The 27,901-nt window shown below is 45.1% G+C and overlaps 1 protein-coding gene across 1 annotated transcript in view; it reads left to right on the top strand.

The window, feature by feature from the left end:
- LOC142019985 (vascular endothelial growth factor receptor kdr-like) overlaps positions 1–27,901 on the top strand; it is a 196,069-nt gene that overhangs the window by 59,611 nt on the left and 108,557 nt on the right. The window contains exons 4-8 of the mRNA XM_075007461.1: positions 12,954–13,081; positions 21,041–21,203; positions 23,320–23,456; positions 25,332–25,491; positions 26,292–26,409. Coding sequence (XP_074863562.1) covers positions 12,954–13,081; positions 21,041–21,203; positions 23,320–23,456; positions 25,332–25,491; positions 26,292–26,409 — 706 coding nt within the window. The remainder of the gene's footprint in view (positions 1–12,953; positions 13,082–21,040; positions 21,204–23,319; positions 23,457–25,331; positions 25,492–26,291; positions 26,410–27,901) is intronic.

Here is a 27,901-nt window from a genome sequence, read left to right as displayed (position 1 = left end):
AAGCCCAATTACTGGGGGAAATGTTTGAAGCCCAAGAGCTTCAGCCCTGAGCGGTAGGGTGCAGGTTATGGGCTACTTGCCTGGGGCTGAAACCGTTTGGCCCATGCTTGCCCTGCCCAAGGCAGTGGAGCTCAAGCTTTGGCTTTCTCCCCCACCCTTCCCAAGGTGATGAGGCTAAGATGGGCCCAGGCTCAGGTTCCCCCTCTTGGGGTCATGTGGTAATTTTCACTGTCAGAAGGGGGTCACAGTGCAATGAAGTTTAATCAAGAGGCAAAGAGGCAACGTCTGGCATGAAATACAGCAGCTGTCTTAACGTGATTCCGCAGCCCTGCACTGCCGGCAGAGAGGGTCAGGGAATCTACCCAAGGTCACACAGTCAGAGCCTAGAACTGAATTCAGGAGTCCCCTCCTCATTCCACTAAGTCAAGCTGCCCCCACAATGAGAAATTTACATGTATCCCAAACTTCAGAACACCCTTTGAAATTGTCCTATAAACAGAGTGTGCTGCCCATCTGTATGGAAATGATCATTTGAATCATAAATTGCTGGTTGATTCTTGTCTACACACAAAAATTACACTGCTTTTAACTAGGCTAATGCAGTGGTTAAATCAGTACAACACACCTAGGATGGCTGCAGTATAAAGATACTTATACCAGTGCAGTTTATTCCAATACAGGCTATTTTAGGATAACTGTGTGCACAGTACTGATTTAATGATGGGGGGATGGACAAGTGGGAAATCACACCTCTACTAGGAATGGGAAATCATGAACAAAATCTGTGTCTAGATCGGAGCTTAGACACAACAATGATGGATGTTAGAGAGGGAGCTAAGCAGAATGCAATAAAATAGAATAGCCTTTCTTCATGGCCCTTTGTTCTTTGCTCATTGTGAACATTCAGGTGCATGAGGTTTTAGACAATGATAGCTGTACACGTGACCACGCTGATTTTCTTGTGGGATCTAGGGCAATTGTACTGAGCAACAGTTTGCTTTATTCACTATTTTCCTGTTAAAAAGTTCCAGTCATCCAATCCAGGAGAAAAAGCAGTATCACGTGTCTAGGAAACTAGCCACTCATTGTGAACAGCAACTCACTGCAGCAAGCCATTTGCAAACAACCCCCCCAATAGAAAATTGTTCATTCCAACTACTCAGTGAATCCATCTCCATAATTAAGACCTTCACAGGGAGACAGACTAACTTGGCAGCAGGACTGAGAATGGGGATGTAAGGCACAAGGAACATAAGTCACAAACTTGGTTTCACCAGCTGCGTTGATAACCCATGAGCCAGACAGAGCATGGCCAGGCTGCCGGACATCAGCACAGGCTTTGCAAGGCTGGCAGGCAGCACAATCCACCTTTGGTTTTTACATCGATCCAAGAGGCTGTAGAAGTGATGCAGAGAATCAGTATGAGGCCTTGTCATGGCACTTTTTACAATCTGCTTTTTTCTGTTTTCACTCCTCGCATAGCAGAAGTGTTTCTAGTTCTCACAAGGTACCAGCTGTGTGGTCAGTGGCTTCCTTCTTACTCCCTCGATCAGGTACTTTAAAAGTCCGGCATCCCAGCAGGCTGATTTGCCTTGGGGCTCCAACCTCCCTGAACCCATCACAACACTCAGGACATCACACTGTGAGCAGTTCGGTCCTTTCTTCAAAAAGCCTTCTAGAGAACATTTCCCTTTTCCTCTTCTTGCCCTGAGGCAGACAAAAGAGTGAGGGGAAGCTCCCAGGAAGGACTGCCTCCTGCCAAAGCACACGTCACTGGAACAGCAAGAAATGCCCCATCAGTCACAACAGGAATTCCCCACTCAGGCAAACAGTGAGAGGAGTGGATGGATACCAGACCAAGCAACATATCAAAGCCACCTTTGTCTTTTCTTTGCATGCCAAATGTATCTCATCATACTTCTTGCTCCTTCCCCAGTGAAAGATAGGTGGGGAGACAGGGTGGGAGAGCATGAAAGCACCACTCGCATTAGCTCAGCTTTGGTCCTGACATTCTTTTAAGCTGAGTTCTACCTCCCTAATTCTCTTGATGGCTTGCAGGGATACTGTGAACATGAGAAGCAGACAGGGCAAGGGTGACAGGGCTGACTCTGGCTTGCTTTGCTGTGGAATCGACCAATGAAAATGCAGGCTGGCAGCTGATGGCTTGGGGTTTCTTTGGTTTTGTTGTTTTTGTAGAGACAGCTGTTTTTCGGCCAGACAGCTAGACAGCGGAGAGAGGCAAGTGCTCCCTGTTCACCCGGCACTGAGCCAAGCAGATAATTAGCTGGTTCTCATGCAGCGACACAAGGGTTGGGCAGGCATGTTCCAGTGAGAATTAGACCCGTGCAGAATGGGGCTGGAGGTCAGATTGTGCTGCAGGCCACCAAAATGGTCTTCTCAGGCATGGGATCATTAAGGTCCTGGTCCAGAAGGAGGAGAGCACCTTCATTTCTGCACAGAGAGTCAGGCCCTAAGAGTCTCTCTCAGGTGGAGTTAGGGTGTAAGTGGTGACAAGACAGAATAGCATGAGTTATTGCTGCCAAGTCTGGGACTGCAGCTGACTGAATAGCAGGAGGATGTGGTTCCCACCTTGGTGGAAATGAATTTCCAAGTGACACCCAAAACCAAACACATCTCCCATTTCCTTATCTAACTGTGCAGTACTTAGCAAGTGCTCAGGCCAAAAGTGGTTGGCTGCTGTCAACACTGGAGACAACCTGTGACTGATGGTATTCCAGGCCAGGGGGTTGTGGCATGCCCCTTCCCCCAGCCAGCCCTTAGTGGTTCCTGGAGCACGCCATGAGGCACTCCAGCAGGAATTTAAAAGATCCAGGGCGCTCTGGCTGCCAGCGTAGCAGTGGTGGTAGCCAGAACCCATGAGCCCATTTCAATTGCCAGACCCAAGACAGCTGCCTCTTTTATCATCCCCACCCGTCAGCGGGCCTGTTCCAGGCCAAGTGCTACTGTGAAAACACAGTTTTACATTGGCGGGAGCTTTCACAGCTTTCCATACAGACTCCCAGTTTAAGCGTAAATCTGCAGTACAAAACAATGTCCCAAGTTACACCAATGTACAGCCACCACAGTAATGAAATCACTTATAATTTTGCATGTCCACATTACACTTCCTGTGTCGGTGCACATGCACCAATTTAACTGTCAGTGTGGGGCATTGTGGGGCAGTTTCTAAAAGGCAGCAACAGTCGATGTGGGCAGTAGAGGGCCGGCACTGACACTGCATCAACTTAACTGCATGAACTGACCTCACAGGACGGGGTGTTATGCCCGTGCCTTGAAATATAATACAGATATCACAGGAGAAACTGTTCTTATGGTACATGCAACTGGGTCAGAAAAACACCCTAAAAATCATACAGGAAACTCTGTGTTTGTCTCTCTGGGGGAGTTCTGAAACCACAGGTTCTTCAGTTCTTGACTGCTGGGAACTGTGTGAGACATAGGTTCGCAGGGGACCTGATTCTGCCAGGTGCTGAGCTCATGCTGTGATGCTGCATGCTTTCAAATCCCCCTGGCTTCAGCAAATTGTCAGCAGTGGTCTTTGAGCCCTCTTGAAAAACAGGTTGCAAATTCTGGTTTAATTGTGGAGTGAAAATAAATTTGCAGTAGGTTAAGCTTCATCCCTGGAAGACATCAACCCAGTCCACAAATGCTACCCAACAAGAGACAAGGTGGGGAGGTAATAATTTGTGTTGGATGGGACAAGTTTTCAAGTTTGACAGAGTGATTTCACAGGCCTGGGGAAGGTAACCAGAATGTCTGAGCTAAATAGGAGGTGGGACATCACATTGTTAAATACAGGGATTTGCATATGTTGCAGGAAATCACTTAAACTGAAGTGGGTAATGCACATCTCTGCTGTCAGAGGATAAAAGAGGGTAGTGGGCCACAGAGCAAGTTACATATGTTGCAGTGAGCCAAAAGACAGAGAGAACCTGCTTCAATATAAAAAAAATATCCAATGGACCCACATATCTGTCACCTTCCACCCCACCTTGGAACCCACACCGGGTATCACCAAACAATTACAACCCATACTTGATATGGACCCCCTCCTGAATTGAGTCATTCCTGAACCCTCTCTTTTGGCCCTCAATTCCCCAGCCTCACCAAACTCATTAGCAGAAGCCAGCTCCCCACAGAGCAGGATGCAACAACTCAAAGAGGCACCAGACCCTGACAGAGCAGACACATCTCCACTGCTGTGATGTTTAACACTCCCCTTTCAAGATCAGGGGTCCTACAGAAGCTTATCACCAGGGCTGCTGATGGAGAAGCAGCGGGGGACAAAGGTAGCAGTTGCCCCAGCACCCAATTATTTTAAAGGGCCCATGGTTCTGGGCCACCACAGCTGCTACCATGGCAGCAGCAGTGTCCTGAATCCCAGGCCCTTTAAATCACCTCAGAAGCCTCATGTAGCACAGTCCAGGCACTGCTGATGGCTGGCTGCCTGGGCCCCACCTCCTTCCCCCCCTCATTGCCCTAGGCCCAGCAAAGTCTGTCACCAGCCCTATCTATTACAACACAGGTTGTACCTCAACAGCGCCCCAAGTGCCGGAGCAGCAGTTATGTGGGTGAAAGCAGGCAATCACCACGCTCTCAAATGCATTCGCACAGAAATATATTAAAAGACGCAAACAGCCCCTGAGCCGCGAGTGAACTCGTCCCAAACCAATCACTCCGGATCTGTGCTCTGAGTCCTTAAAGGAAACCTGCACAATGCCTTCAAAAGATAAGCCTGGGAACTTAAATAGGGAACTCTGCTGGATACTAAAAGCTGTGGACGTAACAGAGACGCTAGTTTGATGGTTCATTGCAATTTGTAACACACCCTGTTGCCTGCTATCCTTCTTTGTCCTACCACTGCAAAGGTGGTGATTGCCCACTTCATTTTAAGTCCTCTCCTACAACAAGTGAACCCCGTATGCTTCATGGTCTGTCCCATTTACATTTAGTTTGGCCTCCCAGGATACCTTCCCCAGACCTGAGGAAGAACTCCATGAATCCCAAAATCTTGTCCCCTCCACAAGGGACCCATATCAGGTATTAACTCAGCCATCTTGTTTTCTCTATCCTGCGACCAAAATAGCTGCGATAGGAGTGCAACAAATAACAGAACAGATGTAACCAATAGGCAGAAGAGCCCCACATCTGCTGCCTGGCCCTGCTGTGTTTGGACCTCAGGCGCTCTCAAAGTAGAGGTTTGAACTGTGGAGGTGGAGGGTTTGAACTGGCTTGGCAGTTGCTATATTACAGCTGAGTCAGATGGGACCCTCCCTAAGATCATCTCAAATATCAATTAAGCTTTTCCTGAAGGTAATCAGTGTTTAAATACCAGGGGCTTTAACTTAACTTAAACAATGATTTAGTAAGCACTTGTCCTTTGAATTTCCTTTGTTGTTGAATTGTTCTTTTGCTTGACGCTTATGCCAGCCTCTGTGACTACAGCTGGACACTGGGGTCTCTTCCTCTGAGCTATCCTGCTATTACTGCTTCCCAGCTCTTCTGTGTGTGCATGTTTCTGCTGGGAGCCTGAGCTGTGTGTTGAGTAAATAGTAACACCCTGCCCTGATTGCAGCTTCCTGCAAACTTCCACTGACCTACAGAGCTAGACAGCTAGTCTGCGGGACCCAAGAGAGGGGGCCTTTCCCTGGCCTTCGGGCTACAGTAACCACTGATAAGTCACTGCCATTTTGCAGCTCTTGTCTTTCTCCATGTGTAACAAGCTTCACAGCCCGCCTTACGGAAGGGCAGGGTGGTTTTTTCAGATAGAATCCATAGTGCAAATCACTTTCACAACTCAGGAGAAACTGCCGTGCCCAGCTGCAGGGAAAAATATCACCCTATTCCCATAAAAGATGGAGTATTTATTCTCTAACATTTCTCAATATCAGCTCAGTTTTGGGAGGTGCTGAGTTCATTCCACTCCCACAGATTTCTGTGCATGCAGCTGCTCACAGGCTCTGGCATGTGGGCGGAGGAGATGTGGGCGTCTCTGTTATTCTTCTGTGAAATCAACCACAGTGTACATGCCCAAGATCCTTAAATGGTGTCAGTTGAGCTACATGGCTTTATAGCAGCTAGCCCATAGGTTTGACATACAGATCTGCTCTGAGGAGACAGTGAATGCAGGGGACCACACACCCTTCCTTCAGGAAGGGCGTGTCTGCATTCAGCTTTTTCAGTTTTTTCACTTAGAGTTAATTGAATGCCAGTTAACTTTAGCTGGTTAACATGGTTGCAAAGGCTGCTGGGACTCTGCCCACAGGTCCCAGAGCACACGTATTTCAGGAGCATCTGCACTGGTGTATACAAACCTGGTGCCACATAAGGCTAACTGGCAATCAGCTCTGTGTAAAAGAAGCCAGCATAGACCAACACAAACTGGCCCAGCTTGGTTTATCTGTTGGGTGACATGCCCAGCTTCCAGCTCTATGCCCACATGTGGGGTATCTCCACTCCACGACAGATGCCATCTGCTTGCCCCGGGTTGAATTTCTTCATAGTCAGAGCTCTTCCTCAGAGGAACAGCAGTAAGGACTCAGAACCATGGGCACTGACTCCACGGGTGCTCCAGGAGTGGAGCACCAACCAGCAGCACCCCATCAGTTTCCCTTCCCCTCCCCACAGTGCTCCATGCCTGCCACGATCAGCTGTTTTGGAGCACACAGTAGATGTTGTGTGGGGAGAGGAGCAAGGGAGCAGTGCACACAGGGGAAGGGGTGGAACAGGGTGGGAAGAGGTGGGGCAGGGATTGAGCAGGGCACTAAATGGGCACTAAACAGAATGAAGCTTTGCTCTTTTGCTCACCAGGCAATTACTCTTCCAGGCTTAATGACCTGATTTTATTCCCTTCTCCGCTAAAGAGATTTTCACCGCTGAGCAAGGAGGACCTTTTATGCACAAAGCATTGCCTCCCTGGCCTCACTCATCTTACCTTCTGCCATTAGTCCCAAAGTTCATGGCCCTAATGCCTTTCCTCCTGAATCCCAGCCACACTTTCCCTGAAAGCCAGGCTGAAACCAGGACCCTGTGTTTACGGTCTCTTATTGTAAATCAGGAGTCATAAATTCAGTATTCTGGGCCAGATCCTGCCACAATCCAGACTTGCATCTTTTGCTCAGGAGTAGTCCATAGACTTCGGTGTGACTAACAATGCCAGGCGTGGGCCTTATGACCGCACAGCAGCAGGAGATGAGGAGAGCTATGATTAGGAGTGGCCCCTTCTTAGATTACATTCATGTGAACCAAGTGCTGTGGCCAGAATTCCAGTAATCAGGCTAATGCACAGGGTATTCATTCTCCAGAAAGACTTCACATCCCATATGAAAAACAATCACCCATAAAAATTAATGCCCCATTTTTTTTTCTGTTTCTAAATATAGTAAGAATAATAATCCTGAGAAAGAGCACACTGGGATGAATAGCCTATTCCATCTCAGGACATCGACGCCATTCCTGGCCAACTCACTAATAACCCAGAAACGACCTTTGCCAACGTATCTATTACTCAACCACTCAGACATTTTTAACCACCATCTAGATTTCAAATGGTCATTGTAGGGGAATAAATTAATATATTTTGTCTTCCAATTGAGGCTGCAGCTCACGCTCTGGGATAGTTTAATCCTGGCCACTGGCTAGACATGTGCATGTAATAGCAACTCAGGTGCAGGCAGCCATTAAAAAGCGTTTAGGAATCAGACATCATTTTACTGTTGGTGCAAATATGTATTAACTCATTTTCTTTTGTTTTATCATAACTAATTAGAAGTACAGATCATGTCCAATGTTCCCTCTAATTTTTTCTATCCGGGGTGGGATAAATTTTGTGATGTGCACCAAAGCATGTATGGATATACACCACCAGTAAAAACACCCGCTGCCAGCTGTGGAAGCTGTCCATGCTCTGCTTATCAGCTGGGCAGCCTTTGAATCTATCCTAGGTGGCTGTCCAAGTGCTCAGCTTACAAGGCACACTGGTCATGCCTACAGGTAGAAAAGATTTCACAACTTGCTCAGCGCCTCCCTGCTTTCAAGGAATTTTGGATTAGACGCTCATGAGTACTGATTAGCCCGCAGTGACATTGCAGAGGTACAAAGTAGGATTAACACTTGCAGGCAAATATTCATGTCATATAACATGACTAAATATATGACTGTATGCATATATATGATCCACTTTGAAAACTGCACTGGACAGAAGTGGGTATGTGGCTTTTAAAATTCATTGCTGCAACCTATTATGCCAAGCCACAGGAGATGAAACTCCCATTAACACTGGAGTTAGGCCCCAGTGACAAAGTTCTGATCTGGTTTAAAATTTCACAGGGTACAGGCAGATGGTTTGGTTCAATCTGGTGTAGAGATAAGGGCCAGATAGAAAATTCAGGTGTATTGAGAGCTTCTTAAATCCAGAATTTTGGTTCTATCACAATGGTGGGCCACTGGTGGCCTGTGAGCCACGCGCAGCCCCTAGGAGTTCTATGCATCGCCTGAGAGACATTTTGGCTACCATTGCCCACATGCAGGATTGTCAGGTTCCATAGGTTTTTTCCTACCAATATCACTAATGTGATACACACACAAAGCAAGGGCATGTGAAGTGAGGTGTGTGCTGACTGCACATAACATTGACTGTGAGAGCCATGCACCCCCTCTGTGGCCAGCAGAGGTTCCAGGGCAAGAGGAGAGGGGAGCCAGCTGCGGACTCCAGAATGGGCGGAGCCAAGGGCAGAAGGGGTGGGGCCTAAGGCAGTTAGCCCTTAGTGGCACTCAGATTGCAGCACTGCCCCCGCTCTCAGAGCCTCACAGAGGGGTTCAGCAGCACTGCCACAGCACTTCAAAGGGCCCAAAGCTCCAGCTGCCACCACTGCCAAAGTAGTAGTGGTGAAGGGTGGCGCTCCAGGCCCCTTTGAAATGCCAAGCCCCAAGGCAAAACTCCCCTAACTGGGAAGACTGCCTCAGTTACAGCAATCTTGAAGCCCACTGAGATGAAGGAAGACCACCTATGTGGCTCCCTCACAAGCCTGCGTTGCCCATTGCAGTTCTATTAAGAGCCCATCCATAATATTTCCTTGGGCTCTCCCCTGCACCAGAGCAGGTATTTCATTATAGACCATCACAAAGAAAGGTGCACTCACTTCCATCATTGCCATAGAAAAAGAAGCTGAAATGAAGGGACATCCTTTGACATGAGGGGTGTCAGTCTGATTTGAAGCCTTAGCCTCCTCCTAAGTTCACTGTTGCTCAGACAGTGTGCAGACAAGGCTTTGAGGAGTTGTGATCAGCTGTTTGTAGCCGCTCCCTGGATGTTCATCCTGCATTAATGGTCTTGGCACAGTGACCCAAATGCCTTTTTGTAAACCATTGTCCACGTACATCTGACCTTTGCGGATACACACTAAAACAGCCCCATCAGCACATTCTCTGGTTCTGCATCTAGGTAACGAAGTCAGACACTTTTCCTGGATCACTAAGTTGCGCCAACAGTAAAAAACTTGAACTAGGTAAATTACCAAAAAAAAACCAAAACAAAACAAAACAAACCATTTTCCTACATAGTACACCCCCCTCCTCTCTCACTCTCATGCACACTTGGGTTTTCAAGAGCTGATTTTTCTCTGCTGGATGGAAGGAATCCTGGTGGCAGAGGAGAGCTGAAAATTAGTTCCATAGATCAGTGGCAGCATTTGTGGTTTTCAGTGACATTCTCTAAGCAAAGAGCCAAGAAGTGACATGGGATATTCCCAAATGAATTCACAAAACCCAAATCAGGTGAGAAAACACAAGGCAACTCTCTGGTTTCTTTTGTCTCCTGACTTTTGAAAGGAAAGGGCAGGCTCCAGCCTCACTCCCTGTGTACTGTGCCTGTCAGTAATGACCACCACTAAGCACCAGCAGAACTGAGCTTCTGGCTCTGATAAATATGGCTAATATGCAGACTCACTGCAATTAAACAATGAAGCACTCAGACTACGTCTGCACTGAAATAAAAGGTCCACAGCGTGCTTGCCACTTGCTCAGGTCAGCTGACTTGGGCTCACAGGGCTCAGGTCATGGGGGTAAAAACTGTTGTGTGTATGTTTGGTCCCTGGCTGGAGCCTGGGTCTGGGCTCTCCCCATGCAAGGAGTCCCAGAGCTTGGGCTCCAATCAAGCCTAAAAAATATCCAACATAAGAACCATCCATCTGATCAGATGGCATATTGGAAATACGCAATAATAAATATATTTATATAGCATCTATCAGCCAGAAAAATGGAAGACATATATACATTTTACATAGATGAGGAACACCTCACCTACTACTTCATTGCAGCCCCTTCTGGGGTGCAACCTGAGTTATGACCACTGTTTAACAGTGCACAACAGCACTGCTCAGAAGTTCAGTGAATTATTTCACTTCTCTTTCTGTGACAGCAAAATAAATCCCCAAGAAGAAACAAAATGATGCTTGCCAGGGAATGGGCACCTCAGGACATTGGCATCAGGCTATGGAGCCTTTTACCTTGAAGTTACCTGTTCAGAGTCACCCCTGCTCCAGAGTAGCTAGAACTGATCTTGAGAAACAGAGGCAAAATGTGGCATTTGTATTCCATTTTCTTCATCCTTTCCCCCTATCTTTTCCTGCCAGGCTAGCTGAAAAATTGAGGAGACAATTGTGAACATTTTTACTGAAAATTACATTTTCTTACAGTGCTTCAACCCCCGCCAGCACCAAGGAGAAGTTGCCAACATTGTCCCTGACTCCTCCAGTGACCTATGAAATGGGTCACAAAACCACCACCACATTCCTTGATTCTTCACCTAGGCAATTGAATCAGGAAGTAATTTGGCATGTTGACATGGTAGCAGCTGGGCTGTGTGGACTATCGCACAGGTGATTACCTTTAAAAGAAACTGAACTGTTGTTCTGGTTCTTGTTTCTGAGACCAGCCCAGAAAGGAGAGAGAGAATGTGTCTTTGATTAGTATCCGGCAACAAAAATACTGTAATTTGAGATCAATATACAGTAGAAGAGGGAAAGAATGGAGTCAAAGGTAGGAACATTGGTCAATTCTGCCCCAGGAGACTTGCAGGAGTCCTTTAATAACAACAAAGCCAATGTGGATAGATTAGCTGGGCAGTGATCTCCACATTGGGGAACTGTCCAGCAAAACAACTCCTGAAAAAATATCATAACCTCAGCACTGAATGTGGCAAGTGGATACAAAGTCAAATATCAACCACACCAAGGACCCTGGTTTCTCTTTCCTTTTCTTTTTGCTTTTTCCAGGGCGGGGTTAAAGGCACCCAAAGTCTATAAATATTGTTTTGTTCTGGTAATTATGCCCAAGGCTATTTAATGCATTTGAACAGGACCATGGGACAGTGGGACAAGTTATAGAAAAATAGCATTTGTAATTAGTGACTTCTTTTAATTCTCATATAAAAGTAAACAAACTGCATAGTTCAGGAGATAAATTGATCATCTGAGGGTGTGGTGGGATCAGAAAGGACTGTTTTCCTTTTGCATAATTCATTGGACAACTGGCCAGGTGCACGATTGGTACTTTCATTCTCCTCATTCATCAGGGATTTGGCCACTGCTAAAGGCAGGATAGCATACTAAAGTGACCCAGGAGATAGTCCTTATAGATAATATCTATCTCAAATTTAGCCCCATTTTAGGGTAGTTAAGCATTCATTTGAAGACTGATCCTAATTTCCTCTGGGCAAATGCATTATTCATAAATGTTCACAGAATGCTTTGGCAGAATAACTTTCAGGCTGTGTAATGTTCAAACCCTTTGCTTCAGTTAGTCACTGTTTATCTTACATGACAGTTATTATTTTGTGCTGAAGTACCATAGAGAGGTGCCAACCAAAGAGAAGAGACCTCATGTTGCTATGCAAAGTACAAACATAACAAAAAGTCCCCTGCTTCAAGCAGCTTACAAGGAATGAAAAGCATAGTTAGCAAACAAGTCAAATGATTTAGTTTCTGCTACCTGATTGGTGCCTTAAACATTCTAACAGGTCAGTAATAGACAGTGAATAAAATTTTGGACGAATCGCCATTTGTAATAAAATTCAGGAAACTTTAGAGATTCACAAATATTTTCAGGACTCCTTGATGCTCATCTGAATACTGACAAATGATGAACAGTAAATCCCCATGAATCACAGCAACCCAAACTCAGGAATATTATTTTTTCATTTTTATTGTTACTATTCAGCCAGCTCTAGACTGATGCTTTATGACAAAAGTAAAGGAAGCCCTACAAGTCTACAAGGTCAACTAACCCATCCCCTTCCTTGTGCAAAAGAGATTCTAGTCTGGTTTTAGATGTCCCACGCATCATGGCTTTCATCACTTCCCTACAGGAAGTATTTCACACTCTTCTATAGCTGTAGCAAGAAGGGCTTTTCCATTCACAATGTGAATTTGACAAGCAGTGTGAGACTAATAAATGACTTGATCAATACAGGAGTGCAGTCCTCAGCACAGCTTTCTGTTTATGATGACAGTAATACTAAGAGCTTTGAATGTTGGATTAGGATCTCACATTTCAACTCAGGATCACAAAGCACTTTTCAACCATTGTCACAGTACTCCTGTGAGTTAGATCAGCATTTTTATCCTCATTTTGCACATCTGGAAAACTGAGGTACAGTATATGCTCATAGTACATCGTGAATCTGTAAGAGACACAATTAGAAGACAGGAGTTCTGATTCTGAGTCACTAGCTGTAACTGCTAGACACACTGCCCATGATGGATAAGTAACATGGTAAGAGGTGTAACTCTTCATGTGCCTAAGGAGGGAATGCAGCAGTGTGGGCTCATTGTGAGATTCTACCTAAACAGAAGATTATCATGATAACGTTGCAACGCCAATCATACTGTGAGACAATTTTGCAAACCAGTATCATTCTGTTCTGTCTCCTGCAGACAGCCAGAATCCATTTGTTCAGATTCCACTTGAACATCCCAGAGTGATATATGTGCTGAATACTACTGAAGAGGTTGTCATACCTTGCCAGGTCACCTCACCAGATATCAAACCCAAGCTTCTAAAGGTAAGTGAACATTTCATATTAACCCAACCTCTTAGAGATCTGGATTCCAAACCAGGTAAACAACTACAAAAAAGAGTGTGTGAGGATGGAGGAGTGAACTTTAGAGGAAAGCTGGTGAGAACAGACAAATAGCAAGGACCTCCAAAAGCCACCTTACTCCTTCTAAGGTCTTCACAATGCTTTATTGCTGACCCCCACATGTGGCCTCTGTCAGTGTTAGGCTGAGTTATGCAAGTTATTTCCACCATGACCATCTGTTATCTTGATGTTTCTGAATATACTGGCAAACACAGAGGCCAAGATGCTAATTCTTTTGGAAAACAAACTATTCTGTAAGGAATTTGGCTCTGTCTTTCAGATGGCAAGCTAGCCATTCTGTAGCCTGGTACCTGCCTGGCATTTTTACAAAATTTCTGTTCTACTTCACATTTTGCAGGAATGTGACAAATTCAGGTGTAACTTGGCACAGCTTCCGCTGCTCTGACTAGAGAGCGTACCTGCTTATGCCAGGACAGCATTTTGGCCAAAGAGCCCAGAGATAACTTTACATATTAGAGAGGGGTGGGAAAGGATTAAAGCCATACAGCATGAGTCACACCCACTGAACTCAACGGCTACATCTACACTAGCAAGATCTTTGGAAAGATTTTTCAAAAGAAGGGGGGAGGTCTTTTGAAAGACCCCATGGAGCATCTACACACAAAAAGTGTTCTTTCAAAAGTAAATTGAAAAAACATGGTGCTCCTTTTGCAATCACTCTTCCTTCTCCGTTTCAGAAAGAGCGCCCCTTTCAAAAGTTTCATATCACTCTTCCTTTCAAAAGAAAACGTGTAGACACTTCTCAGGGCCCTTCTTTCAACAGAGCAGTCCTCCTGGGGCCTGATGTTTCGATTCCTGGTCTGTTCTTTCCAAAAAGCAGGGGCTGTGTGGACACTCTCTTTCGAAAGAGCAGATCACTCTTTTGATCCACTTTTTAGTGTGCAGATGCACTCTTTCAAAAGAAGTTTTTTCAGAAGAGATCTTCCGGAACAGCTTCTTTCGAGAGATCGCTGTAGTGTAGATGTAGCCCAAGGGAGCATCTTCACTGACTTCAAACTAAGTCTTCGCTGAAGCCCATGCAGAGGCAGAGCCAGGAATGGAGCACCAGTCTCCTGATGCCCAATCTCGTCCTCTGAATATTAGATCACTTTTCTTTCTGTTTGCATGCTGAGTGGAAGATGGGACCTGTCCTACCATCCCCTGAAGGGACACAGCATGGGACCTGGCAATGCTGGTCCCTTCCCTCTTGCCAGTCTGCCTCAGCCTTTTCTGGAGAGTCCTCCTCTTGGCACAGGAAGGGAGCTAAGTCTCCCTGGCAGTGCAATCTTCTGCTTATCTACTGAGCATGCTGACTGCAGCCACCTGGGCTGGTGGGTTTGGTGATGTGAACACCCAACCTCCAGGGAACATGCAGTTAAAATCTTATTGCTGTTTTAACTGCATATTTTACAAGCCAAGCATATCAATTAGAGCCTTATCGTGTGACACTGTGAGCATCTCTCGGGAGGTGAAGAACCCCCATGCTTCCTCCTGACTGCAGTACATCTTCCCCTCTCAGCCAGCAATCAGCACCCAAAATGATTGGGCCCTGAAATACCACCTCTGCTTCCATTGATGCTGGTGGTCAAATGCCAGCTGACCTCACTCGGAATGGCACTGGGCCATATTGCATTACCAGATCTCTACTGCTATGTGTGATGGGCGGGGGACAAAAAGGGGGGGGGGGAAATGGGGCTGAGATCATGTCCCCTTTTCCACCTTCTGAATCCCTCTCATTCCCCTAGCTGGAATAAGCAGCGCTTACCCAAATCTTCCCCTCATCCTTGGTGGGGGCACTAAGAAAGCTCCCTCTTACTAAACAACTAGAGGGCCAAATTTCTTCCTGGAGTATTTCTGCTGACTTCCCAGGAATGAATATGACCCAAAAAGCTTGGACCAACGTCTGATGTCCTTGGTTTAAAGTTTAACCCCTGGTTTACAAGGCACTACCCTTTTCCCACGTGCTGCTAAGGCAGCCTCTCCACCAGCCATTTATTGGAACAGAAGCAAATGTCCTTCATTTCACCACAAGCTGGTGATACACGTTTGGTGACTGAGCCTAATGAAACCTCAGCACATTTTCCTTATGAGGTGCCAAGGAATCTGATCCAAGGACTTTTCTACTCTAATGGGCGGATGGGCATGGGAGTGGATATTATAGGCTAAAAGGAAGGTGCCTGTAGGTGAGGGAAGACGCTGGAGTCAGAGAGGATGCACCCACTTGTATAGGTGTGTGTTTACCTAGGGAGCCTCTCTGGCCATCCCAAACTTCCTTATATGGAAATCCCGCTTGTTGTTTTCCCTTGCCTGGGAAATTCCTGCTGCTGTGTGGAGCCACTGTGGCTGCTTCCTGTGTAAAGAGGAAGCTTAGAGGGCAGGGGGAATAAAGTGACCAGACAAATTTAGAACATCCTTTTCCAGAATTAATCTCCGATCAGCATTACAGAGGGAAAATGATGAAAGTTCCCTTCATGTGGTGTCAGCGCTTTTTTTCTTCTATTTTGTGTATAAATATATATCTGATGAAGAAATTTAATATGTGTGCCCTGCTGTAAGGCGCCTCTTCAGAGGGGTTATTTTTTTAATTCTTCTAACCATCAAGGATGCGTAGCCTTCAAACCATGAAATTCTGCTTTCTTACACTTTATTATTCTTGTAGCAAATGTACTTTTTCCATCATAAATTAAGTTCCTTGTGTTACCATTATACTTTAAAATGATTGCACTCTCTCGTGCCTTTAAATATTTATGAGGAAGGTTGCCGTTTGCTAATACTAAACAGATCCTAGTTAACCACATATCATCTGAGTCACAAGACTCCCAGGCCTGGACTTGCAATTTAAGCTTCTAACATGTATTTAATGCTGAGTGAAGGAGTTGACAGCTCTGAAAGAGCTATTTATCCACTGTACTGCAGTAGTGGCTTTTTTTTCCCTTTGCCACGTACTGATTTGCCCATGTGCCTCACTACTCACTTGGAGGAAACCTTTCCAGTCTCCATGGCCCATCCCAGTCATTGGCTTCCTTGCTGGAACTGCCATGAAAGGTATCAGTTAAGTGCTAGTTTTGAGTGCTATTTGTCAGATGGGTACCTGCAAACTGAGAATGCCATTGCACAATGAACCATCTCTCTATATCTAGTCTGAATTTGAACAAGCTCTGAACCCCTAAACTCTATGCAAGTCAAGTTTCTAATCCAATCTTCAGGATTTATTTCTATCCCTATAAAAGCCCTGAATCCATACACCAAATTTTAAACACTGTAAAGAAGTTCAGTTCCAGATATGAAATCCATAACTGCCAGTGTGTTCTAAACAAAACCATTGTTCTAAAAGGGGTAGCCTGTCTTATCTCACCTCCCCTTCCTAACTCCTACTGTGCAGTAATAACCCACAAGTTCCTAACGGTCAGAGTGGTAAAACTCTGGAATAAATTGCCTAGGGAGGTTGTGGAATCTCCATCACTGGAATCAGAGAGGTAGCTGAGTTAGTCTGTATCTTCAAAAACAACAAGAAGTCCTGTGGCACCTTGTAGACTAACAGATATTTTGTAGCATAAGCTTTCATGGGCGAAGACCCACTTGACAGATTCGTTGCTGGAGATATTTAAGAGCCGGTTAGATAAACACCTGTCAGGAATGGCCTAGAGACTCTAGACTGTGCTTGGTGCTCCTGTGTGGGCAGGGGACTGGTCTTGATGACCTCTCAGGGTCCCTTCCAGTGCTAGTGGTCTGATTCTATTATTTGACTTTGTTTTGCTCACCTGCAATATTATGAGTAACAGTGCACAATGTTCAGAGCTGGAATTCATTCCAAGCAGAAGCATTTCTCCCAAGCATTATTTAAATTGCACCTGCCATTCACACCACAAAAATCATCCCATGTTAGGTACAGAAAATTAAACCAAGTGCAGCATAATCATGAGAACAGTCAGAGGACTAGATATGTCATGAGTGATGTTCCCACTTATTGCCTGGCCCAAGAAAATCCACAAGCATACCGTGGGAAAATTCACCTCCTGATTTTGTTTTGAAAGGCACAGTGTAAATGCTTTCTTTTCTCCAGGTTGGGGGGTGCACATGGGAAGCAGTGGGGAGTTGTTAGCTATCATATGGCAACTGCAGGTGCTCTGTGTGGTCCATTCCAGAGCTGTGATTATAACGTCATCTGGAGTTGCCACCTTGCCAGCCCTGACTTCTGCACAGTCTCTGGTCTAAGCATTTGACATGAGCGCTAGTGACTAGAGCTGGAGACCGGGAAGGGGCACAACTCCTAGTGTCTATTCCCATGTCTGTCACAGACTGTGTGTGATGCTGAAGAATTCATTTAGCCACTTTGTGCCTCCATGTGCCTGCCTGTAAAATGGGTGGGAATGGGTGAATCTCAGTGAGTGGCAGTCATTCCAACCCTGCCTCACAATTAGTGTTTGATTTCCCATGCCTTGTTCTTCCACCATTTAAATCTAGTATGCTTCAAGGTTGATTTCTGAAAAAAAATCTCAAGGTTTCCTGATTAAAGGGGAGTCTGTACTGTATACTGTCAATACAATACCAATCATCCCCATTCAAAAATGGTTTAAATGGCAGGAGGCTGTACAGAAAAACCCAATCTACATATGTAGTATATATACTGTATCCATTAGGTTTTGTGTAGTTTTATTTACATTTTTATCTCTTGTTGCCTCCTAGACTTTAAGGCCAGAAGGGACCATCATGCTCATCTACTCTGACTTCCTGCATATTGCAGGCCATAGAAACTCACCCACCCACCCCTGTAATAGACCCATCACCTCTGTCCAAGTTACTGAAGTCCTCAAATCATGACCTGAAAACTTCAAGTTATGGGAAATCCCCCATTTTCTCTAGTTTAAATCAGCAAGTGGCCATGTCCCATGATGCAGAAGATGGTGAAAACCCTCCAGTGTCTCTCCAGTCTGATCTGAGGGAAAATTTCCTTCCCCACCCTGAATATGATGATCAGTTCAACTCTGAGCATGTTGGCATGGCCCACCAGCCAGAGACCAGGGCAAAAATTCCCTGTTGTGACCCAGAGCCCTCCCCATTTACTGCCTCATCTCCACCCTTGCAGACTTTTGCTACTAGCAGCTGGAGATGGGCCATGTACCACTGTAGGTAATTTCATCCCTTTGGCCCTTTTTTCATGTTCTCATTTCAGTGGAACAAAATCTTGATAATATTTAACCTACAATGGTTGGCATAGGTCAGGGAAGTCTCTAGCATACTCATCTCTAAAACTGCTTTCTTCTCATCAGGTTTCTATGGTTAACTCCAAAGTGCTTGAGTAAGCTTAAAAATGTGATCTCCAAGTCTTCCAGGTCCCCTACAATATTGGTATTATTATTATCATCTTCATTGTACAGATGGAGAAAGCAAGACTCCAACAGATTACCCTCTTATTTGCCCAAGGTCACACAAAGCCTGGAAGAGTCAGGGACAGAACCCAGGGCCTCATGTTTGTTCCTTAAACCCAAAGCTATAATTCCTGCCTTTGGGGTCTGCTTCTTTATACTTTTAGCCGTGTCTACACTACAGTGATCTTTTGAAAGATGGTCTTCCAGAAAATCTTCTTTTGAAAGAGTGTGTCCACATAAAAAAAGTGGCTCAAAAGATTGATCTGCTCTTTCAATAGAAAGTGTCCATGTAGCCCCCTCTCATGTGAAAGAACAGGCCAGGGAACGAAAAACCCGGCACTGTGAGGACTCTTCTTTCGGAAAAAGGGCCTGCAGAGCACCCTCATGTGCTTTTTTTTTTTTTTGAAGCTTCTGAAAGGAGGTTCTCTTCCTGATCCAGGAGCAAAAGAGGGCTTCCCAAAGAAGAGCCGCATTCTTTCAATTACAGATTGAAACAGCGCATTTTGTTTGTGGACTCTCTGCCTGATTTTCCAAAAGACCTTGCTAGTGTAGACATGGCCCTTGAGATTACTCCAGGTACATGTGGGCAGAGGCCACCACTGAGGCTGTGTGTAGACTACAAGATAATACCAATTTTAGGTCAGCTAGCCCAATTTTTTAACACGCCTGTCCTCACTGTAAATGTCATTAGCTCGATTAATGGACCACTAAAATCGACATAATATCAAAATCTTAAAATCGTAGTAACCTGATGGGTGTAGCATTCAGTTGGAATTTAAAATTCCGAATGAAGAGTGGTGAGGATGCACCATTTAAATCAAATTCATTAGCCTGCACAGATGTCCCCTACATGCCCCACAATGCCCCACAGTTCTCCGCTCTGGCCTCTTACATCTCCACTGCTCTCAGGTGCAGAGGAATTAGGCAACAGGAAGGCCATTACAATTTGGCACGTACAAGCCCATGTCTGTAGGGTCACGAGAGGTTGAAAAATCTTCTTTCTTTTTCTTTGCTAGTAGCACAGCTCTGGGGTCTGTGGTTCTGTGTATACCCCTGCTAGCTGCCTTTTTTTTCTGCGCTTCCTGGTGCCAGCCTCTGGATCCCACACCATGTGTCAGCGAGGCTGTGGGTGGGAGTCGTGCTTGCCTAGTAGGATGAGAAACTTCTTTTCAGCCATTTACATGTTGTCCTGACCCCCATATCCCCTCTCTTCCCTTCCCCCAGAGGTGCCAGACAGTCTGGAACATTCCCGCGCCCAGCCGCATCATGTGGCTTGACCACAAACCAATAAAAGGATGTGCTGTGCAAGGTGCCAGGTAGTTGCGCATAGCAAGGGTCACAATTTTCAGGGCTGGCTGTCGCCGGGGGTCTTTTAGCCGCCCAAGGAAAGTCTTCCTCGGCGGTCATGATTTTGGAGGCTGGCTGTAGTCTGGGTTCTTTTAGCTGCCCAGAGAACATCTCCCTCGGTGGTCACAACTGTCTGAGCTGGCTGTAGTCGAGGGTCTTTTAGCCGCCCAAGGAAGTCTCCCTCGGTGGTCATGATTTTCAGGGCTGGCTGTAGCTGGGGGACTTTTAGCTGCTCAGGGGACATCTCTCTCAGCGGTCACAATTTTCAGGGCTTGCTGTGGCTGGTGGTCTTTTAGCCACACAAGAGAAGTCTCCCTAGGCAGTCATGATTTTCGGGGCTGGCTGTAGCTGTGGATCTTTTAACCACCCTAAGCCGTACATGATTCAATGAAGTCAATGTATTAGCTGTACAATTACCACAGTTGTCAAAGTGAGGCTTTCAGTGGGGAATATTCTTGTCCTAAGGGTCTTCTTTTCCAGGTCCAAACCTGGCTGTAATCTGGGGTCTTTTAGCCTGATGAATCATTCAAGTTTCAGTGTAGCAGCTGTGTCTACTTAAGCATAAGGGTCTTCTTTGGTAGGAGGCCTACATCCAGATTCAAGTTCCTGAAAAGGTCTCTGTGGGCAGTCACAATTTTTATGGCTGTCAAAATTCTACTGTCTTTTAGCTGCCCCCAGCCACTACTGATGATTCATTCGAGTTTCAGTATAGCACCTATGTCTCCTGAACTACTTCACATAGCAGGGGAAAGAGGGGAATGAAATGTGGGAAGATGTCTTCATCTACCCCCATATACTTATGTGGCCAGAATGCAATGGGGCTAAGGGAACTGTGGGATAGATTCCCACAATACACTGCTGCAGCACTTGATTTAAGCTCGACTTAAGCTCTTTGTGTGTGGAAGCAGTAAGTCAATTTTGTGGGGAGCGTGTGGGAAGGTGAAGATGCTCAAAACTGAATGTATAAAATTCAGCGTTAAGGAATCGATTTTAATAAAATCGATTTTATCTCGTAGTGTAGATGCAGCCTGAGTCTGTATCTTGCAGCTATAAATATATGTCTTATCTCCAAAACAGAGGCGAGGTCACTGTGTCTCTTGCTCTCTCTCTGCTGTGTGAACAAAGAGGAAATCTCAACAGGCTTTGTATGCCTCTTCCTTTTCAGCATCCTTCTTCTTCAGAGTTGAGGTACAAGAGGATGATGTGGGACCCCAAAAGAGGATTTGTCATCTCTTCTCCTACTTTCCACTTCTTCGAGGGCATACTCAAGTGTAGCACCACTGTACATGGAACTGTGTCCACATCCTACTACATGTTACAGAAAGTGGGTGAGTGACCCTTGTGTCTGAGCAGTAGCTGTTAACTCAACAGAACCGAAACAGCTTTGTGGTTATTATCCCTTGGTTAGCCTAATTCCAAGCTAACTCTTGGTGTTTACGTTGGGTATGTATTAGGGATGAATCAAAATTGGAACATTTTGTGCACTCCCACTTCCCCTTTGTGTTTTGGTGGTGCAGATCAAATAGAATTTGGATCCGATCCATCCTTGGTTTTGAAAAAATTGCCCAGTGTAGAGATGAGATGGAACTGGAATATTTTCCTCAGACCTCACCAGAGTTTTGTTGGTTTGGACAGTGTGGAACCCAGATTCAAATAACCACTGCTTCGGGATTTGCAAATCCAAGCAGTGGCCTCCTCAGCCCATTTCTGGTTATTTGTGGAACTCACAAGACGTGATATAAAATCTCATGAAAATGCTCATTTGCAAACCTCATGGTTTTTGTTTGATTTCTCTTGGCACTTTACTGCATGTTCTCCACTGTGCTTAGAGATAGGCTCCAGCTGCAGAAGTCAACACTGGAGTTTGAGCACAGAGGTGTTCAGGACTGAGCCTTTGTTGGAGCACAATGTTCTCTTTGTTTTGTATATATTTTCTCCACTGCCTCACAAAGTTTAACTTTTACTAGGTGGGGTTTGTTGTGACTTCATTTCCACTAGGTCATGGTACCCTTCTCAAGAATTAGCATTCAGCTTAAAACAACTGGCAAGGAAATTTGCATGGCAGCCAAATGGAGGCTCTGGATAGCTCCTTCTTCAGTGCTTAGTGTGATTATTTGATACATATGTCACAGAATCAAAGATGAAAAGGCCTGTTAGGTCACTGGGCCCATCGCTTATGGGCCAATGCAGGACCCAGCCCACTGTCCTGTTGTAACAGGGAGGCACCATGACCTCTTCGATAATGCACTAGAGTGGACTCAGGAGAATGAGTTCTATTCCCTGTCTTGCTAGTGGCCTGCCAAGTGACCATGGGCAAGATACTTGCCATCTCTGTAGCTCAGTTTTCATGGCTGGAAATGATACTGACCTCCTTTGCCAGCTACCATTTAAGAACTAGATAGTGATATTATCACCCTACGATGTTCCAGAGTGCTAGAGACTTCACACCATAGATAAAAGGACATAATCCTTACTCTAAAGCTATGTCAACACTAGCCCAAAACTTTGAAATGGCCATGCAAATGGCCATTTTGAAGCTTACTAATGAAGCGCCAAAATACATATTCAGCACCTCATTAGCATGCGGGCAGCCGTGGCACTTCGAAATTGACGCGGCTCACCACCACGCAGCTCGTCCAGATGGGGCTCCTTTTCAAAAGGACCCCGGCAACTTCAAAATCCCCTTATTCCTACGAGCAGGTAGGAATAAGGGGATTTCGAAGTTGCTGGGGTCCTTTCAAAAATGAGTCCCGTCTGCGTGAGCCACAGCAATTTTGAAGTGCTGCGGCCACCCGCATGCTAATGAGGCACTGAATATGTATTTCAGCGCTTCATTAGTAAACTTCAAAATGGCCGTTTGCATGGCCATTTCGAAGTTTTGGGCTAGTGTAAACACAGCCAAAGAGTTTAACAAGCTAATGGCAGCCATGATGCATTGAGGGTGTAATAAGACAGTAGGATCAAGATTTTCCAAAGTGAGTAGGAACTTAGCAGTGGCCAGTGTGATTGCAAGCTGGTTTTCAGAGGCATTCAGCTGCACTAGTGTCTTTGGAAAACCACAACTTAAGCAAGGAAAAACAAGGACAATCTCAGCGTGATTATGTAGCTTATGACTGTAGGCAGAGTCTCAAATGAAGTTGTAAAGAAAGTTCTCCAAAACTCATAGATTTTAAGTCTGGATGGGAACATAGTATGATCATCCTGTCCAACCTCCTGCATAACCTAGACAATAGACCAAAAAGAGACTGAAGTACCTAAAGAAGTGATCTCCTTTTCAAAATGTCTGAACTCCCAGCAGCTCCCACAATGGGTACTAGCAGGCAAATCTCCTTCAGGCCTCACCGGAGGAGCAAGTTCTTAAAGAAGGATTTGAAATGTGGATCTTCTCTTCAACTCAGCGGAAGCAGATTGGGTGGCATTTTACTACTATTTTTTTCATTTCAGAGAAGAGAATACAAAACCTGGCTCTGAAAGCAAATCCCAGAAAGTTGTTGGTTGGAGAGACCCTCAACCTGGAATGCAGTGCACGGACCTTTTTCAATGGACGTATTGAGTTTGAATGGCAGTATCCTAATGGGAGAGTGAGTAACTGACAATTTAAGGCCGTGTCTGCTTGAGTTACTGTAATGGAAATGAAAGTTCTGTTTTTAGTAAATCCCAGTATCGCTTGCTTTAGTCATTCTTAAAACAAGCTTTGGGAGAGCCATAAATGATTGTCTTCTTCATTCATATGAGCTGAAAACCCCAAATGCTTATGTGAACGCTCTCTTGGTCTTGCAAAATTGGGTTGCAATGCAAATCTTCTAACCAGATTTATGCAACATCTAGGCTTGTGGACTGAGGTGAATAAGAAGAGCAATTCCACAGGGGCCTGGCATTCCAAAGGGGCCCAGCGATCCCTATGAAACACCACAGAATCACTAATCCACCATTCCGCATGGCTCTGAGGATGGGGGTGGTCAGGAGAAGGACTCAGCGCTGTGCTCCAGGTGGCAATAAGGGCTGACTGCCTTCAGCCCCACCCCTTCTTTCTGAGACTCTGCCTCTTCTGCGGTGCAGAGTGGTGCCTCCCCACACCTTGCCTCCAAGCCCACAATGGCTGTAAGCCCCACTGGCAATCTCACCAAAAATTTTGGATTCTGCAGGAAAAAAAGTTAGCCTTTCCTATGTAACTCCAGTCCCCATCCCCTGTTTCCCCCACACTTATGAGCCTAGCTGATAGTGGGGAATCAAGCAGCCACAGATGTGGCAGACTGTCTGTCCAACCATCCACCTATCCATCCATCTAGGCGTTTGAGCAGTGGGTAAAACTGAATCAAAAGCTCAGTGGCCTTCCCCAAGCCTCACCAAGTTTCATTCATGTTGCACGTGAAGACTTTACTAGTGGGGTGTAGGCAAGCGGTTTGACCCACAGAGTGCTGAGTACTTCCTGAGAGGTGCTAAGTCCTTTCAGCAACCTCTTTGTAATCACAGGGGTGGACGTAGATGAAGTCATATTCATGATTGGTACATTCATCTCTAATTAAAGCTCTGCTCTTGCTAGCTGCTGAGTATCTCATCACAGCATGTGAACTGAGCCCTCAAACTGACAAGTCGTGATGTATGGATAACTAAGTATTTCTAAGAAGCAGCACTTGTAAGAGTTCTGGTTCTGCTTGGGAGAAAGTGCCCAAAGATCAGCTCCCATTCCCGAACAATTTAAAAATGTTCCACTTCTGTCCTGCACCAACCACAAATGTGAGGTTTTCTGGACTTCTGCAGACTTCCATGGAACAAGATCATTTCCTTAGGGCCCCTCAAAAGATTTCACATCAAAACTTATGAAAGAATAAATTTTAAAGCAGGAAATGAAAAATAACCTAAAAACTACAGCCTATATGGAGAAAAATATGTAGAATTTTATCAATAAGCCATTGTGATCCTAGAGAATTTTCTCATTGAAATCTAGAGAGTGAAATAGAAGGTGACCTTCTTCTTATTGTCATATTTTGAACCACTCACTAGATTTCTAGATTACCCTGATTATTTAAGGATTAATTTTTCTTCCCCAGAAAGACTGATTTAAATTAAATGTACACTAAGCTGGGAGTCCCAAAACAACAGAAGTGAAATCCTGGCCCTGCTGAATGGGAGTGTTGCCATGGAGTTCAACAGGGTCAGGGTTTTAGCCTCTAATTGGTTCTGTTCTTGTGTATGACCCCTGATTTACCCACTTGTGTGGAACTAATGAAGAGCTACTCAATTTCATTGGGTTGTAGGTATGTGGACAGTAAAAGTTGCCTGAAATTGTCTGTCTAAGGCATCCTCTTGTCTATTATTTTTAAGCTACTCTCTGGGGAGAAGTGTTATTGTTTCAGCCTAGGACTTTGGAGTTTTTATCTCTTAACTAATGGGTATTTGAAACAGATTAAGCAAAAAGTTGACCCTTTTCTTGGTCTCTGTTTTCTGTCACCTAGGGGCATAAGCCTACACGAAGTTTGGACAGAAGTCATTCCATGTACACAGGTGTTAGTAATCTGACCATCCAGAATGTTACCATGAAAGACAGTGGCTTGTATATATGCAGAGTAGTCAATGCAACAGGACTGGAGACCAGAGCTACAATCATTGTATACAGTAAGTTCTGTCTGGGAAGCAGGATGGTTAAGGAGATGGATACATTTGACCTGTGGGTATCCCTCAGCAATGACACCATCTATGGTACAGTCACAAGAGTGGGCAATCAATCTTTATGCTTTATACTGATCATCACATGGATTCAGGAAGAAATGTTTCCAACAGAATAGATTATAGTGTTATGAGAAGGTTGTGTCTTCTTAAACATACAGTACTGGTCTTTGTTGGAGACAGGATACTGGACAGTAGAGACTCATTAATTTATTTGTTCTGGTTTCACTGTTTTTATCCTTTTAGTGAACTTCCAAAAATGGGATGTGCTGGAATTCATTTATTTAGTCATGAGTCAGCATTTTCAAAAGGGTCCAGCATCCCCAGCTGGGATCAGATTTTCAAAAGAGCTCAGCAAATTGGGTGTTGAGCGCCTATGAAAGTCAGCCCCATTCCCCCTCCCCTGCAAATATTTCTGGTTCCACAGAGATCATGTGTTAACTTCAGATACCGCTATGTTGTAGCTCTTGCCAGTGGCTGATTTTTAAATGGAAACCACTGCCACTGCAACCAAAAAGTGTGGAAAAAACTGGTCTCTAGCTCCAGGGCATGTGTACAGAACAGATATGGCTGTGGCTAGAGCTTACTGGCAGCTCGTGCATTCCATTTGATTTTCTGTAGCTTCTCCTGACCCATCATGCTGAAACCCATTCCAGAACACTTTCTATTTTGTGCTGTAGCTTTTTATACCCATATACCCAGACAAGAATCTTCCATTGTCTGACTTCTATTTTTAATGTTTGTTTAAGGCAAAGCTTTCCTACGCGTTTCCTATAAGAAAGGACCCTACTATGAGGGAGTAGCAGGACACAAGTTACTGAAACTAGCTGTGAAGGTGGATGCCTTTCCACGCCCCAGTGTTACCTGGTGAGTATCAGCCTCTTGTGCCAGCTCAGGAAAATATGATTTTTCCATTTGTCTTTTGAAAGAGATAAGAAAAGCGCTATACCTGCCACTTTCTTCAGACCTCGCAGGCAATGTAGAGAGACGGCCTTGTGATTAAATTACTAGTCTAGGAAACAATGAAACCTGGGTTCTATAAGTGCTGCCACAGACTCATTGTGTGATGTGGTCTTGGGTGAGTCACTTCACCCATTTCCTCACTGACAGTCTAGGAATAATGATACATCCCTAAAACGTGAGGCTCCCCTCAGGCATGTGCCCATAACACTGGGAACCACAGAGGGAAATTACAATAGAGTACTGTCAGTGTTGCAATGTGCTTAAAGTGACTCGGTGCCGCCTGGAAAGCTGTGAGAAACATTCTCTGCATGAGAATTTCTGCCTCTTCAGCACCTAGTTTTTTCTCTCTGCTCAGGACATTTGCATGGGAATGGATCCTGCTTCCCCATCTGAAATCCTAACCCATGTGGGAAGACTTTTGGCAGCTGCCAGCTGTGGAGGGTTAGGACTTCAGCTGCAGGTGGGGAGGCAGGACCAGAGGATCTCTAAGGAGCCTGTTTTTATGTGGTAATTTAAAAATGCAAACAAAACAAACTAAAAATAAAGCAAGGGACATGCAGGAAATACTAACCCATTAGCAGAATCATCCCAAAACGGAACAGGGCTTAAACATTTCTAGGATGCTTTATAGAATCATAGATGTTGGAAAGGCAAAAGACCTGTTAGACTTTCTCCATCAACGAAGGAAAGTAATTTTTGGTCAGAGCTATGATAGGTGAGCTTAACTATGGCCTTTATTCCTTCCTATGTATTCAGTTAAGAGGCTTGAGAAATACCATCTGCTGGATCCACAGAACACCATCATGTCTCTTCTCAATCCACTAATGCCAAAAGTGTGGCATCCATTGTAGCCCTACACACACACACACACACACACACACACACACACAGGCAAAATCCTGTGATACAATCGAACCATAGAATCCTAGGGCTGGAAATAGGAGGTCATCAAGTCCAGCCCCCTGCCCAGAGCAGGATCAACTCCAACTACATCATCCCAGCCAGGACTTTGTCAAGCCAAGACTTAAAAACCTTCTATATAGCATATAATTTAATATAAGATGCAGCACTTCTACAACCATAAGAGGCACTAGCTTCCATCATCTCCCCTTAGGTTTCCTTCTCCCATCACCTACTTCTCTGCCTCTTTTTATGGCAAGAAGTGTTGGCATTTCCATCTCCTACTCCACTGCCTGGAAACCAGACATCTCGTCAAAAGTATGTTCAAATCCGTGAACGCCCTTTGCCACACTCCCCCAATCTTGCCTTGATGATGGAGTGAGTTGCTCCTTCACAATGCACTTTTTGTTTGCCACCAATGCTGAGTCCAAGTGACTCAGTGGTAGGGTTAGCAGACAGCAAGGGGAGTAGCTGCAGCTTGCGGATTGGTTTTGTT

The sequence above is a fragment of the Carettochelys insculpta genome, chromosome 13 (genome assembly GCF_033958435.1).
Source record: "Carettochelys insculpta isolate YL-2023 chromosome 13, ASM3395843v1, whole genome shotgun sequence".
NCBI lineage: Eukaryota > Metazoa > Chordata > Testudines > Carettochelyidae > Carettochelys > Carettochelys insculpta.
Note: the sequence above shows the minus strand (reverse complement) of the source record. Positions and strands in the feature narration are given on the sequence as shown.